The sequence below is a fragment of the Nilaparvata lugens genome, chromosome 10 (genome assembly GCF_014356525.2).
Source record: "Nilaparvata lugens isolate BPH chromosome 10, ASM1435652v1, whole genome shotgun sequence".
NCBI lineage: Eukaryota > Metazoa > Arthropoda > Insecta > Hemiptera > Delphacidae > Nilaparvata > Nilaparvata lugens.
Genome location: NC_052513.1, coordinates 7,398,750 through 7,416,244, shown reverse-complemented (window position 1 = coordinate 7,416,244; position 17,495 = coordinate 7,398,750). Strand labels below are relative to the sequence as shown.

Here is a 17,495-nt window from a genome sequence, read left to right as displayed (position 1 = left end):
TTCGTTGATTTTCTTTTGTTCTTCACAGGGATCCACAATTATGCATGGATTCCTCCATCTGAAAGTGACAACAAATGACTTTTCCTCCCTGGTTGACCTTTTTGTTGGACAGCACAGGGGAATATCCTCACTGACTGATCACAAAAATAATCCCTGAGGAAAATTTAATGGACCTTCTAATGAATATATGCATGAGAATATTAAATTAAAACTCACGTTATGAGTTCCAGCATTTGAAAACACTTATAGGTTTGCTGACCCACTGGTACAGTTTTTATAACCTATGAATCATAGGTGACAAAATGAATACATTTTCAATGGTAAATTGAATGACAAGTTCGATTTCAGATGAAGTAAGGGAATCAGTTCTTTTCGCCTTCGAACAGGATCAATCTTCAAACTCAAACTGGAATCTGAACTCAAGAGAGATCAACAGAATTTCATCATTAACTCTTTATTGGCGAGTGACGAGATACCATATTATTTAGTAAGGTCAAGTAAAAATAATATCTCAAGATGGAAACTTGATTTATCATTGATTTGGCAAATGATACCAGTAGCCAATTTGTTATTGATAAGTGGCCAATCTTGGCCTACTCACAAAACTACGGTACAGAACGGAAAAAGTAAATGAGTGTTCCACTTGAATTAATTGAGAATCAATAGAATAAAGTGGGCGCTAGTCAAATTCTTGAAATTCTACGAGGACGATATTTTTTCTACTTGAATAATTCCATTCCACTTATATTTCAAAGTAGTTTTTTTTTTTACTCAGCCTACAACTGATAACGATGTGTGACGATCATTGAAACTTTAATTTGTGTGAATAATATTTATTATTTCATTAATTTTGGAGCAATTCTGCATCTCTGATATCATTTTTTAGTCTATTTTTTTATATAAGCATTTATTCCATGTAATTGAGTGTCAGTTACAGAATATAATTTTCTATTCCATCCTATTGTTTGAACGAGATAGGAGCAAGGGACAAGAATTCAGTACAAATTACCTCCTCTCACTGTTGCTCGAGAAAAAACGGCCTGGCATCACCTCTACTCACCTTATTAATGTTTGTCCACCTTTTCCTATACAATTTCTGTTTCCCTCGTCCATTCTTCGTGAATGATTAGCTCCCCGAGCAAAGAGGTCGTTTACAAGAATGATTTCCATCAGGAGAGCCCTCCGCAGCTACTAAGCTGGCCACCACTCTACCAGCCTCCACCTCTACCTCTACTCTACCAACTGGCTCTCAAGTCTGAACTGAACTTGACATTTGGCCGCTCAAGTGCTTTGTCCAAGTCCTTTCTCAGTCTAGTCCCAGTCCTAGAGCAAACTCCCCCCTAGAGCAAGCTACCTTCTCACCCTTTCCTCCTGCAATACAGGCACTGGCACTTCTAGCATCTTATGTTCTCTCTATCCACTGTTCTCCTTTATCATCCGCCGCTTATCTGACATCAAGCACCTTCTTCGTCTCTTCTGTCACTTGTAATAAGTGTGTCTCCTTCTTTGTCCGATATCCTGTTTGAGCATCGCTTTATTGTGAGCTTGTAAGTAGATCTGGAAGAGCAGCTCATCTTACATACGGAGCTACTCTAACAAAGTGATCCAGTTTATTTATAACTCCAGCTCATGGTCAAGTATTTTTAGCTTCTACGAGTTATATTAATGCAAGTTGATATGAGTAATGTCAAGGATCATAATGGTAAAATCTTTTTCTGCGTGGAAATTTATGTACCACAGTGCACAAGTTGTTTTGCTATACCAACATAGGTCGGTAAAGGAAGATGAATAGAAATATGAATATAGAAAGATGATGTAGGAAGATGAAGATGATGATTGGGAGAGGAAGATATAGATGATATATATCATCTTCCTGATGATGTTCCTGAGAAAGTTATATTGTCATACTACTGATATTAAATCAATAAATTGGACTAGTTATAAATAATATTGTAGGAAATATAAGTAGATGCACTAAAGTGATAAAATGCTATCATATTATTTCTTTCAAGTAATTCAATCGAATAACCTTCAAACGACATTCTGATAAGGAAATAGGTATTCTCTCTCCGGGAATTTCTCCAGTCCATAATTGAATAGAAATGACTCCATGAAAGGATGAGTATCATGAGTAGAGAATTTGTAAATTCTAAGTGAAAACACAAAAGTTGTGATGTATTCACGCAAGTCCCATTTCTGAAAAGTTTTCCCTCAGTAACACCATAAAAAGTTGCTCGAGCTTCAAAAGTTTTAACTCATTTGAATGTTTATAGTTGTTCTTTGTATGGTCCAAGCTATTTTTAATAGAGAATATTAAAACTTTAGAAGACCGAGAACAATTGATAGGTTATAACGATTAATATATTTGATTGGGAACAAATAATGTATGGAAATTCTATGAGGTTAACGTGGTTTTTCAACACTTTCCACTTCTTTATTCTATTGAATTCATAGGAAGAGCTATTCACATCTCCAAGTAAATTATCAAATGAGTCTCACTACCCTTTTTATACTACAAAGACCTCTTCTAAAGGCTTTTTTGTCTGTTTGTCTTATATTTTTTTCTAACAAACAATACAAAAGCATCAAAGCAACCAGGTCATGTTGATCTGGATAGTAGTATCAAACGTTACGTCTTTCTTTCAAACTTATCCCCGATACCTCAATTGTATGCTATGAATCATAAGAACGTGAGCGATCTCTTGCCTTTACTAATACAGTTTATTATAGCCTCAAAGGTATCCGTAACGTGAATGACTGATTAATCAGGATCAAAATCTATGTCATGTTTTAATCAACATTTTGTTCAATAAAAATTGAAAATCAGATCATTATGTGGGGAAATCATTGGAGTAATCATGTCAGCAGTACACTACTTCTTCTTTGGTTGGCTGTTGGGCTGGTTGGCAGCAACTGTCCATCCTCGATGCCTCTCTATCATCCGCAATCCTTTTGAGGTCTCTGTAGTTGGCACATCTCAGATCCTTCTTCAGTTGTCCTATGTACTCCTGTCTTAGCCTTCTTCGCGCATTCCTTCCCTTGGTCATTTCCTCCATTATTTTGTTGGTTAGTCAACCATGTCGAAGAATATGACCAACTAGTTAAGCTCTTCAACTTTTTATTTCCTCCAGTAGACAACCTCTCTCATCGACTCTTTGAAACAACTCTTCATTCGTTACTTTTTCTCTCCAACAGAAGTCTACAGTACACTACTACAGTACTGTATCATCGTATAGTTTTACCATAGAGAAACGAAATCTATGAACTATGATTTACCGTCTCATCTCTGGTTTTACCGTAACTACAATGTAGTTTATTATACCGTGAACTATTTCTACAGTATAACAATAATTCCTTAGTATTGTACTACACTATGAAATTATCAGGGCAGCATACACATGTCAGTTGCCACAACTAAATTCATATGAAGGTAAGCATCCGAACAGATCATTCCACATCCCACATACGTGCATTACTTCGATATAGACATGTGTGATCACCACACACTCAACATTCCTACAGAAATTGACAGCCAACCTCCAAGTAATTAAACTAGTTACCAACTAATTCTCACTGACAAGAGCGCGCTCTTCAATTTAAAGTTGGTCTCTGCACTGGCTCTGATTCATTAGGAAAGTGGGTAATTGCTAGCGATCTTGTTTTGTGGGTGCTGCTTAGGTGAACTCTACTTAAATAAGGCTGCCAACTTGTCACTGTTAACGTGGTTTCATACGTGTTCACAACTTGATGTATACCTAGCTTAATCCCTCTGTTTTATGAGTTGAACTCTCCCGCTTCTATGACACCTCCGCCGCTGACGTCACATCAAATCAGCGTCGACAACATGCTGTCTCACAATAATTACTCGAATGAGCTCTCATCAATTTTATACAACCTGAATAACTTTCTGTTTACTCATTAACCCCAGTAAAGGAGAAGTTATTGACTCAAATGATATTTGAGAACACACATATGATATTCACATATATCATATTATGATATATGTAATCAAAAAGTTCACAACACTCCATATGTAGGATGTTGCAGAAGAGAACTGACAACAAACTTCTTAGGCTTATTTTTAAGATCAAAATTATATAAAGAGGTGTACATTCCCTATTTATATTAATCCTGCAATGAAATACTACCTTGTACTTGGATTCGAGTGCGATTGTATCACACATACACGTTATCGAATCACAAATAATGGAACATTATCATTGTTTGATTATACACTAAATAAAGGATTTCAATTACAATATTATAACAGTATCGAATGTAACTAGGATTGGAAAGTTGGAAAGGTGAGTCGTTGGGGAAATTCCTTTCATTATTTTATATGAATAGTATTATGGGTAGTCCAATTGAATAAAACACTAATGGTCTTCATTAGCTGTCAGATTATAAATAATCACAGATATACTGTATTAAAGGAAGCCAGTCTAAACCTACGGTAGTAGATCATGTTCGTATTGATTGATTATGCCCAGTGAGTTATGCATAGTCAAGTTATAATATTATAAGATATGCGATACCAATTAAACAAAGAAATAGACATAAATCATTTTAGAAATGAAAACTGTATATTTATTTTCCTCAACAAACTTCGTAGAAACTTAGAAACTAAGAATAACGGCAGCTCTTGACCTCTAAATAAACTCTAAAACTGTCACAGTCTTGGGAATTAGACAGAATCTCTTTTCCTTAAGATACGCTAGATTTTATCTTCGTCAAAATGACCCAGTTTTCAGTTACATCTTTACCCAGACGGTTATTTCAGAAGATTTTAAAGGGTTGACACGATTTCTACCTGAATAAACAAGGAAAAAACGATAGGACAGACTCAGCATTATCGTTCGATGAACTGAAAAAATGCACCATAAAATATCTAGGTATACCCCTTACAATCTCCCTCGCATTAAAATGTGTCCAGAATACTTACTTTATCGCTGAATGTTACATTTTGGAGATGCTTTGGAAGTGCATTCTTATGAGGAATAATAAAATTCGGACCCATTTCAGTTACAAACCTTCACTTTAATGGAACTCACTCATTGTTGACCTAAATTTTTGAAAAGGATAAGTAAAATGTGGAAAGTTGTTCTCGAAAAAGAGGAAAGATATTTCTGGAGCAAGACTGTCACAGAGACGATAGCAGTTAAAAGCTGTTCCATTCTTGTTGCTGTCTAGTGTCTAGAGTAGAGTATTATATTCAACAACATTATTTTATTCAACAGAAGTGGAGCTGTGCCACTGGTACAGCCACTAGAAATCATATTTTCGAAAAATAAAAGGTTTAATTTGAGTGTATCGCTAGAAATCATATCTCATAGTATACCACCCAATAGAGAAGAAATATTATAAGTATAATCATGGGTGTAAAATTTACGATGATAGATTTTATGAACAGTTATATTAAGAGAGGAAGTGAATGGAGAGAAACAATTCTCATTCTCTCGTTTTTCTGCGTTGTAGGTGAACAGATAATATTATTAAACATGCTCTCTAATAATAAAAAAACAAGGTACTGTACATTCTCCAGTGTAATGCCACAATATTTATCATGCTCATCATGGGAAATTATTGGTCAAATGCATGGATAATGCCAGAGGTTGTCTGCAATCCAATACGAATAACAAATTTAATTAAATTTGAATCACTCAACGTCGTAGAGCATCATAGGAATACATTTCACTGGAAAATTTATGATGAAATCAAAAACTTTTTGAAGATGATCAAAACTTTAAAAGAATTTCTTTTCAATTTATTATGCAATGATTCCTTCGAATTGTAATCTAATGAACGATCAAAATCGAATTCATGTCAATAGGCAATTGTTTCGTCAAACCTTGATTATAGAGTTTCATCTTATCTCCCATATGTTTATAGAGTTGTCATTCATAAGTTTTACATTGAGATAGGCTTACTGTACTTGGCTCTTGCGTGTTTAGTTTTAAGAATTGAAAAATAAGTTAATAATATTTTGATACAGTAATGCCTTTGAGCAAATTCAACAAGTACTTTTCACAGTTTGTGTTCTATCGTATGAACTGGTGCACATTATGCAAATGTATTGAATATTCCCAAAGAAGCGATAAAATTTGCCTGCAAGAGACCCAACCAGCGTAGTCACTGAAGTAAGCATCGGGTATTATGCATAATTTAACTCACACCGTTCGTGTAGTATTCGAAATTCGCGAGTAAAAGTGAGATAGGGATAAAGATCTAACACTTTTTAGAGTTCTACCAGCTCTTCAAAAGCATGCAAAAGTTTGCCATAGTGTCTGGCTTGAATTCCGAGCGAAAGCAAAGGAAAGTCGTTCTATAGAATCAGAAATACAGCTCTGAAAGAAGCGTGAGAATTTTTTTGCCGTGAAAACAGTTTGGCCGTAATTTCTTTCTAGTTCGGTTGCAAAGTTTTGAAGGTCATGAATTTTCCAGTACTAAGTACTTGCGTGCCTCTGTAGGTCATGAATTTCCCAAAACAAACTACCTGCTTCTTGAAGTCTCTTCTACTTACCTCTAAAAAGGTAACAACATGAAAGTTTCGAATCAACTACCAAACTAGCCTAATTTTAGTTCAGATACCAGTTGAGTAGAACTCACCACAATAATTTATTCCTCACTTACTTCACTGCTGTCAATTTGTTAGGGAAGGTAAGTGTTGCTTTTAGCTGAATTTGCTCTTCACGAAGCTTAATTCAATTTGTCTATTTAGGCAAGATACTTCTAACTTGCTACTTCAACTTCAATTCTTGTGAATGAATTAAACCTCAACAATACCAATACGAACTTTCAATCATTCAGGATTCAATGGATTCAGGATGAATTAAAGTCAGAAACGATTTACTGTAAATGAAGAATTCTTAAGTTAATATAATTATTTGTCTTATTTGAATTCATGAATCTGCAAGTCCAGTTTTTATTGATTAATATCAATAACAAAACATGAAATTTTTACTTTTGAATACTTGAATAAATTACGACATAGCAGTCAGATAAAATCTGACTGCTATGTCGTAATTCAAGTATTCAAAAGTGATTATCAACAAGCAGTTCGTAGTGGAAAGAAACATTGAAGATTAACAAATTTTCAATTGAATAATATCAGACATATTCTTCAAATATTTGGGGAAACCGACTAAATTGTAATAAAAACGTCTAAAGCTATTTCTCCTATAGGTGCTTGATAATGTCCCCCTTCGATACTGAAGATCAGTTTGTAGAACCATGATATTTGTTTCTAAGCAAGAACTATGCATAACTCAAAATATTTTGATAGCTCGAAAATGGATTTTCCACTGGAAATTGAATACATCTATCTGCCAGTAAACAGGTTATTCAGTTCACTTCCAGGATAGCTCAAATCCAAAAATATCATACCTCATCTGTGCGCTGATAAATTGACCACTTTTCATCGATTCTGTACAAAATGAATGTAGATTTATTTATGGAATAAATTTTCAGCAAAACTGTTTCATTGTTTAGAGCAAGTGTTCGATTTGACCTGAAATATCCATTCGAGGGTAATTTCATACCGAATAGAGACAAAGAACTAGCGCATTATAGCGAGGATTCGGTCGCAGTTTTATTCGCAGAAGCTTCATCATCACATTGTGAAAAACAGTGAGCAATTTGAATAATTTCAACATGAAAAAGCCGCGAAATGTAAATGACCTTTGTTTCGGACGGGTTTATCTCTTGCTATGATAAAGAGTCACAAGAGATGTATGCTTTATCGTTTGTTCAATTGAGTTCAGCGCTGCATACCCCTAAATAATCGCATTTGCTTATTTTTGTTTTTGAGTCACAAATTTCTGAGCTGATAAATTGAGGAAGAGCTCCGGGATTCGCCAAAGCAAATGTGTCTCTTAATTGCTTGAATGAGGCTAATCTTCAGTTATGTGGTCGGCTGTCTTAGTAACTCTCTGTTTTATTATTAACTAGAGAACAGTCACTGAATAAAATCAAATAGTTACTGAATATCAGTCGGTTTAATTGTAGAAATTTTTGTCTCGGTAGAACCATATCAGTCTCGGAAAAGTTTATGTAAAAACTGTAGAAGTTTTTATTGTGAAGTGATCGGGGAAAAATTGTTCATGCTTATTCTTGAGTATAACAATCGATGGAAATAATGATAGATCGAGCTTTACATTGAGTTTTTGGATTGTGTAATTGAGTTTTCTATTTTCTAATCAACAGTGTCACAATGAACATCTCAAATCTTCTCAAGAGTCAAGAAACTTCATGGAAAAATCACCATCAGTGAGTCAGCTCAAATCCTCCCAGGTGAGGGTAGAATAGTCAAGGAACTTCATGGAAATTCTTGAGGCTTTTTATTAAACTGACCACGATGCAAATCTAATGTGTAGATTCACGATCTTTTACTCTTTGCTTTCTACCATTTTTAATAATTATTTGGATATTACTCACTTTGGGTCAGTCAGCATGCTGTTTATGGCGTCATAAAAATTGTCCTCCGTCAATCTGCTCAGCAAGAGAGAGAGACCGGCTCCATCCTTCTCTATTTTAGCGGCTTGATGTGGCTGATCAGCAAATAAGGGTATGACCAGAAGTGGCACAGCGTAATAGATCGCCTCCTCCGTGCTCTGTAGGCCACCTTGCGAGATGAAAATCCGGCATTTCGGGTGAACTGCCCAGAAATCAAGCAAAATTAATGGATTATGGAAACAGATATTGGAGAATAACTACGAGTTATATTGCGAATTTGACATTTTTTACCTTGTTGAATTGAAAAAAAAGAATATAAATTGTTATAGGTCAGCAGATTTTCAATACAAATTTATTATTGCCAACAATAATATTCTGTCTTGTCAAGTGTTGAGCGTACAACTCATGCAGATGGAAAATATTAAATAGATATTGAACAGAGAAGTATTTCCATTTCCGTCACTATCATTGACAAAAATAATACTTTTATATTGACATTTAATAATACTTTTTTATAGAATAATAATTTTCTTATTTACGTCAACCCCAATAAATGGTGTGAATAAACACTACTTTCATAATTGTGTATAAGCTGATTGAACTTAGACCATTCTCCAATCGATCTATTTTTTGCTTATGAGGATCATCCTTGAGAATAATTATTCCTATTTTACATCATTTTCAAGTGAAAGTTGGACTCATATATATGAAAGTGAAAACTATCGACTTTTTGTAAAACGTAAAAGTTAAAATATTTGAACGTTGAATATTTTCATCAGGATTTGTGAGATGGTTTTGAGCTCTGCTGTCCTCTTAACTCTCGATGTATTAATAAATCATTTTTCTGTGAACAACGGTTGCACAAATATCTTTGTGTGGTTAAGTTGGGAAAAGACTTAAAAACCAAGAAATTGTAAACTTTGATTCATGAAATTATAGAGTAATACAGTGAATCGTCTATAAGACGCTTCAGTAGAGGAATGATTCTGATTAAACAAGCTGGAAGTTGATTGGATTATCCCAAAATTGACTAGTCTTACCTAGAATACTCTGTTGCGGGAACCATTTTCTAATCAACAAGTTTGAAGGCACATTTGATAGTGGAGACTCAGCTTCATATTTCCAAAAGAATCTGATCTTCGGGAATCTCCTGATGGTTTTGAAGAATATTTCCCTCTTCTCTTGAGGAACGGAAGTTCCCTGCATGTTACTTCCCAGACTGAAGTAGACAATGCCTTGTTCAGCTCCGTCAATCCATTGTTTTAAATCCTGTGAAAAACATCAAACAAAATCTCAATTCACCATCGATAGTAGAATAAGAATAATAAGAGAATGTCAATTCCAAAACACACAGCAAACAAACATTTTGTCAGTAACTATATAGCTCTCTAAATGTACCACTTCGGTCTAAACGGAGATTGATTGATTAGCTGTTCGTTTAAAACTAGTCTGAACCACATCATAATAATAATTGTAGCCTAAATGTAATCATAGATTGGCGGTTAAAGTGGATAGTGCATATGGCTCTCAGTATTCTATCATAGATTTAATACAATCATATATTTAACAATAAATTTACAAATATTTGGATTTTTTGTCATTTGAAGTTTGTAACTGAATTGGTTCAATGGATCTCTGAAGATTGATTCATCAATCAATATCATCAATCATAAGTTTGGATTGTTCAATATATCTACCCAGATTCATGAGTTAAATTTTGGAAATTCTTTAATTTTCATACTGTACCTTTGAAAGAGGCTCAGGAGAAGGTTGAATGTGGAACGTTCCCGTTCTGACATAGTTCGGAGGAATACTCATTGGGTAAGCGACGGACAGATCAGCTGGTACCAGCAACAAGCTCTTGTTGAACTCCATTTCCCTCGCTGATGGTGTGTTCGTCCCAAAGTATTTCTTGAGAATGGCCTCTTGATAAGGGAACAGCTCGTACTCGACCAGATACCAATTATACCAGTACAAAAACGTGTTGAAACATCTTTCAAGGAAGGTCATCGAGTCGCTATGATGAGAGAAGATGTGAGGCATGTAGGAAGGGTTCACTTTGACTCCCATGAACTCGTCGAGGGGCCGACCAGGGCACGAATGTGTGCACTCCGATCACCGGCGGAGAACCCAGTTTGTGCGTCAGTCCATGGAAGCTGCTGTAGTATAGGTTCTCTATCAACACAGCGTCGAACTTCATAGAGGCTGCTTTACTGCAAAATGAATAGGGAAATTCTACAATCATTTCAGGAGCAATGTGCTTGCATCTCTACTAGTAATTTTATAGAGTCTAGAATTTTTTAGTATTCATGCCTCATTGTTGTAGTTTTCTTTTTACCAAAGTAAGAAGAAACTAGAACACTGATTCACTTTTCAAATACAATTTCACTTATGAATTCCATCAAACTTTCCGAATAATGAATAAGTTTTTATTCTTAACATTCCTCCTGAATTAATTGATGATCAAGAAAAGGCGCTGTTTCAATTTAAAAATACATCAAATAGATTCAATCGGATTTTCACATATATTATTCTTGTTTCAAGTTTTCCTGTTAATAATAATAATAATATATCGAGTGACCTGGCTGGCTCAGGTTTGGTGTCGGAGTTTTTAGGTCGCAACTGATCAATTTCAGGGCCTCTGACATGACCTAACGACTGTTTTTTAGGCAACCGGGACCGATGGCTTAACGTATCCATCCAAAACACGGATAGTAATTCATGTTAATAATTCATCATAATGGTCTGTAATGTTCTATTTTCACTGCGATAAGTATCAAGTCAAGACATCAACTTTCAAGAGCCACTTGATGAAATCTATGGATATTTCCACCTAGTATTGCATCAATTATTGCTTTTTTAAAAGCTATTTTGTATACTGATTCTGCCCAAGAAACTATAGACAAATACCAATTTATAATCAATTATGATATTGTATGATCTTGTTAGGTGAAAATGATGGTAGGAGTCATCTTTACTCACCCAATGAATGCTTGAAACTTGAGGAAGGCCCAACTCATAATCACAAAGTTCTGAGAAAACCTGAGGTAGTTTCTTGAAGATTTCGACTGCTGAGATTTCTCGTGAAGGTTGAAACCAAACTTCTCATCCATCTCCTTGAGATTTTTGTAAGCACTAGACATGTCTATGTAGGTGTAGTTGGGAATTGGTTTCAAAGAGTATTGATATTAATAAATTTAAGTGGTGGATGTGTTTTAAACATTCTCACGTAGACCTACTATTTATTTATTTAGCGTATGGCAGGTACACAACAAATATATAGCTCATGAGTCTCAGATGCCAAGATATACACTGTATATTTCCAAATTCTTTGAGATGTTGAGTAGTTCTTGGTCAGGAGAGCATGAGTATGTCTGACCGCCATCATTTGCTGGTCAATTTAGCCGAGTCAACTAAGTGTTATAAGGGAAAAGTTTGGAGGACAATTTTTGACCTCGCAGTTCTGTTCAGGGTAGTGAGGAGGTGAACATATCAAAAGTCCCCACTCCTACCCCATGTGCTAGGAGGGTGGGGTTGGTTTAAGGTACCATTTTTTGGTTTCTCGCATATAACTCTGAAATTATGCATTTTACAGACATGACTATTCCATAAGAAATTAAAGCTTACATAAGTTCCTACAATATTGATTGAATAACTTTTTTATATCTCTCTCACTTTTCGAGATATCCCTCTAAAAGATGTGACATTTTTGAAAAAAACAATCTTCCTCATTTTGCTATTTTGCTCTTATAAACTTTTGAATATCGATGAGAAAATCCATGCTGATCATGAGCTTATAGAGCTTCAAATTGTCTTCAATAAAATGTATAATTTCACAAGTTTACGCACATCCCCACGACTGTTGCAGCAGCTTCAGTGTTTGAGTGTGAGATATTCAGTTATGCAAAAAATAGACCTATTGACAAAGGAATTTGGAGAGCTTGTTTTGAACACAATTTTTGACTTCGCAGCTTTGTTGGGACCAGTTAGGGGGTGAACATATCAAAAGTCCCCATCCCCTACCCCTTGTGCTAAAGAGATGAGGGTGGTTTAATCCGGATTATATGCGAGAAACCAAGAAATGGTACCTTTGAACCAACCCCACCTCCTTAGCACGGGGGGTAGGGGTGGGGACTTTTGATATGTTTACCTCTTCACTACCCTAAACAGAACTGCGGGGTCAAAAATTGTCTTCCAAACTTTTCCCTTTATACTCTTTTTTGAGCATTCATTGCCTGGACTAATTTAGCGTTACTCAATGTGCACCATAGAGGCAAACTGGCGTTACATATATTTAAGCTAAAAATCTGATTGCTGGAACAATTTCGACGTTAAAGGAGGTTGAAACTTAATTTTCAATTTTCACAGAAAAAATTACCACGTACTATAATCTCGTATGGTAAAGGTATGGTTGCCAATCAGAGATTGAAACTTTTTCTTGATTATCAAGAAAAAAGGCTCAGATCACTAAAAATGAAAGGAGATATCAGGTGTTTCAAATCACGAACTTCTGAATTGAGAGAGTAGATTGGTGAATACGAAAAAAACTCAATGATCATTTGGTAAAGATACCCTACTCCTTGTAAATCAAGTATTCTGGTATTCTGTATAAATATCGATAAATAATAATTATTCCACACTCAATCAATCATTTTGAAATTCATCCTGAATTTTATTGAGATTTGTGTCGAATAATAATCAAATTAATAAGTCCTATCAACTACTTACTTGAGACACACTTGGCATTATTTTTTTCAATTCATAGAATTCGTCCCATTAGAAATATAGTGAGAAACATCTATCAATATTCTAGTTATTCTATATAGATCCAACAACATTTATATCGTAGCATCTATTCTCTATGAGATGATATAATTTTACTAAAAAATGATGACATGAATATTCATCCCAACCTTGCAACAAAGTCATTCCCCTTGACTCCATTCGCAGTGGATCAAAATTCATCATCACCTCATCTAATTTGCAAAACCTGCGTATCCACTCAGTTTGATTAAACCATGAAGTAAAGAAATATTAATTTATTTATTTATTTAATCTATGATTAAACGGAGACCGACACTTAGAAGCAGGGTAAGGTGAGCCGCATATTTGATACAGAAGATCTTTCATAAATAAAGCCTCACTCAATGGTTGCTCGATAATATTTGGTCAGTGAGGTCTAGCCAGCTCGAGGAAGATTGTTTGACCACTCAAAGCACAGACTATACGCAGACTCTCGCCTCAAACGGCGCTTTAGCAGAAACTGAACCACTCTACGCTATGTATACTGACTGCATTTTCTCTCTCGTTTGAATAAACACTTCGACATTGAAGGTGTTAACTAGAATCTACTACCACAACGATAATGATACATTGTGTAAAATTGTTTGACTCTTTAACTACCATACGTAGATCTGAAGAATACCTTATTAACCCAACTAATAAATGAATAGTTTTTTGTTTATTCAATCACAATTGAATTCCTTGTGTACTGCTGTTTGATCATTCAACTACGTGGATAACTACCTACTTAACTCAATATTCATACATCCTTTTTGAAAACCTATCCAGAATAATATAATAAAGAAGAGAAACGGCTTATGCAGGTACGGGATAAAAAATTCACGATTGACGCATTATCAAGCATCAACTACTGATCTGATTAGCTTGAAATTTTGCATATAGAATGCTAATTTACCAAGAATGGTTATAGACCTAATTTCAGATTTCAGTACAAGTTTACAGTTTATCAAGTGCTTTAAACAAACCCTTGCGGAGCACGGGTCACCTACTAGTCTATTATATTCATACTTTCGAGCCAACATTATCAGACTTCATTTATTTTCACGGTACCGGTAACTTTCAGTGATACTGATATGTAGGAATTCATCTTTCAGAATGTCCCGTGTTTCGTTAACAGAGTGTGGGAGTGGTGAATTGTCAGTGCCCCAGCCTTGTGTCCTATAAAATAAAATAGTGCGATGCAAACGTCACTGTCCCTTTAAAGCACAAACTCCTTAAATACAGCTAGAAGGATGTATGTAATTTATGTTGATGTTTGAATAAAATACCTATAAAAATAATTTTCTCCTCACCTTGGGTGGATCAGTGGTCAGCACAGTGAGATTATGTCCCCTTCTGGCGAGTTTTTCTGAAAGGGCTAGCAGAGGTTGTTGATGACTGTATGCAGGGAAAACTATGATGCACAAGATGTTACCAACATACGAACTGGTTACCATCACCATGGATAATAGTATTGTGATAAATTTGTTTTTGAAACCCATCTAGAAAAAAATATATAACATAAGTTATAGAATTCAGTTAATTTTTCGAATTTTAAGAGAAACTAAGCATTTGGCTTTGGAATAGTTGATCAATTGATAATGGAATTGGATGAATTTCACTCAAATAAATAACACATTACAGAAGATGAGCTGAAAAATACAAAGCTTCTACATGTTATAGAATACAAAAGTATTTATTTATTCATATGGGTTTTATCGGCAGAGAGATCCTTTTGGATGTTCTGCCTTGCCGTATTATCCAATGTCATTTCCTACTTTCCTATTCACAAGTATTCACAAGGTTCAAGTTTTATCACCAAAAATCTACGATTTCACTTCCTGAGTTTTCATTTTAAAAAAATCAAAATTAACAAGACTTATTTCTAAAGACAAACTCACTACAAAATAATAATACTTGTATGAAACTATTGTCAATCTATATATATATAATATATATATATATATATATATATATATATAATATATATATATATATATATAAATGAATGTCTGTTTGTGTGTTAGTTTGTTTGTTCCCTATAGACTCGAAACCACTTGACAGAACGGCATGAAACTTTGGGAATAGGTTGCGTGAATATTGGGGATGGTTTCTGACCAGAAATTATAATAGGGGGGCTAATAATAATTATATATTAATCCATTTTACAGACCTATGTTTTCGAAATTGTCGGCCGATCGGCTAACGTAGAACGGGAAGATCATCATGATTCAAGATCATGTTGTGATAATATGATTCATCATCCAAACTTATCAGCTGTAATAAACACGTCACTCTGTGATAAAATTGTTTACTGGTATTAAAACGGTAGTTTTAATCACATAGGAAGTCCGTATTGTGATGTAAATGAAAATAATGATTATCAGATAAATTTCATGATTCACCAAATAAAGTCAAGTGTGACATGAGATACAATGACTTTTTGGCGGTACGAAGTTCGACGGGTAAGCTAGTTATTTATAATCATAGAAAAGAAATGAGCGTAGGTTTGCTCAGATATGAGTCACGAGAAAAAAAATTATTTCATTTTTCAAAAAACTAATTTAATTTATCAATACAAAACAATGATAATATCAATCTCGAATCTCAATCATTATTAAATAATTATTATTGGAGATAGTAAACAAAATTATTACTCACGTTTGCATGTGTTTAGTGGATTCCAAGGCTGAAATTCAATTTTTTACTCTGATTGAAGCTGTATGACAAATATTTTCATAAAATTCAACACTGAAATTGGAACCTTTCATAAGTTACTGACCGTAGGGAAATCAGAAAAATCACCTATTCATTCTCAATAAAAATAGCAGACTACTTTACCGTTCTAGAGTCTAGAGTGATTAGAAGTTTTTGTAGAGCCTGACACTATTAGCGATAATTGATAACCTCCTGGCTCTTCTCCATTGTATAAAAATGAAAATAGTCTTCCATGATGTAAATGTTGGTCACTGTCATGATACCCAGATGACGGAAGGCATCTCGACATGTCTCTCTTTGTAAATTGGATACTGTGGGAAAGAATAATTTCCAAATCATCGTCAGCAAATGACCAGCCTACATAAACAAGAACCGACAATAACCTCCTATTATAAGAGATAGGAAAAAATTGAGAAAATTTATAATTCTCTGATCTAAATTATCATAATCAGCCTAACGTTTTTGTGTGTTACTTTCAAAAATCCAAGCAAAGCTGATACTATTCACTTTTCCTACTTACTGGGCTACTACAATTTGTTGGAATAAAATTTATTTATTCAGAATCCTACAACTTCTAGGAATAGAACAAATGAGTTAATATTTTGGTGACTTGAAAAAACATAGAAAATAGGGCTAGTAATTTTCTATGCTCGAGCATTTTTATTGTATTCAAAAAACTGAGATTTTATCCTACCTCGAACTTTCTTTCATGTTGAATCTGAGACTGATTTGAGTCGGTTTCCAAGCTAGGGATTTAGCTAAGTTCTAGACTTTAAACAGCTGGAGTCGGAAAATTGGCTTCCGAAACGGGGTGTAGCACTACCTACGTAAACACCTCTGTTTACGGAGGTACTGGACGTAGTCGCAGTCCACGTAAACGTGGATTTTGAATTAAACTCTGATAAACCAGAAAAATGAACGTAAAAATAAAAATAAAATAGTGTGAAGTTTCAGCTATTTTGAATTATTATGGGGAAGTTTCATTTCGTCAAAGAAAAACGTTTCCAATAATTGCAGAAATGAGAAAATAAAGATTATCATAAAAGCAGCGACTACACCCCGTTTCGGAAAGCCAGCTGTTTAAAGTCTGGAAATTGGCTAAATAGTCTAGAACTTAGCTAAATAGTCTAGAACTTAGCTAAATAGTCTAGAACTTAGCTAGATAGTCTAGAACTTAGCTAAATAGTCTAGAACTTAGCTAAATAGTCTAGAACTTAGCTTAAATCCCGTGATCGAAAACCGGCCCATAGTTTTTTTTTGAGTTCATAGAGAGTGACTTCATTGAATTTTTCAACTTCATTAAAAATTTCGTTCATATTTACTACTGTATTATGATTTTGGTGTATTTGTAGAATATTGTACGTGAAATGTAAGTACCTTATGGAATCAACTCATAGAGTGTTGTTAAATCAATTAAAAGATGAGTGTTGTTTCGTTGGCAAAAAGTTTTCCAAACACAGAAAACAAGAATGAAAGCATCCAGAGTTCAGCTTCTCTACCGAAGGAATCAAAGCATCCAATAGTGATGTATTATCTGAGGTTGA

General features: G+C 34.6%; 1 protein-coding gene across 1 annotated transcript; it reads right to left on the bottom strand.

The window, feature by feature from the left end:
• Positions 1-5,570: 5,570 nt before the first annotated feature.
• Positions 5,571-16,235, bottom strand: LOC120353327 (UDP-glucosyltransferase 2-like). The gene is made up of 6 exons (XM_039436607.1): positions 15,895-16,235; positions 14,547-14,735; positions 10,198-10,664; positions 9,492-9,720; positions 8,434-8,653; positions 5,571-5,616 (listed from the first exon to the last, which is right to left on the bottom strand). The coding sequence occupies exons 3-6, from the start codon at positions 10,519-10,521 to the stop codon at positions 5,571-5,573; spliced, it is 819 nt and encodes a 272-aa protein (XP_039292541.1). The 5' UTR covers positions 10,522-10,664; positions 14,547-14,735; positions 15,895-16,235.
• Positions 16,236-17,495: the final 1,260 nt, after the last annotated feature.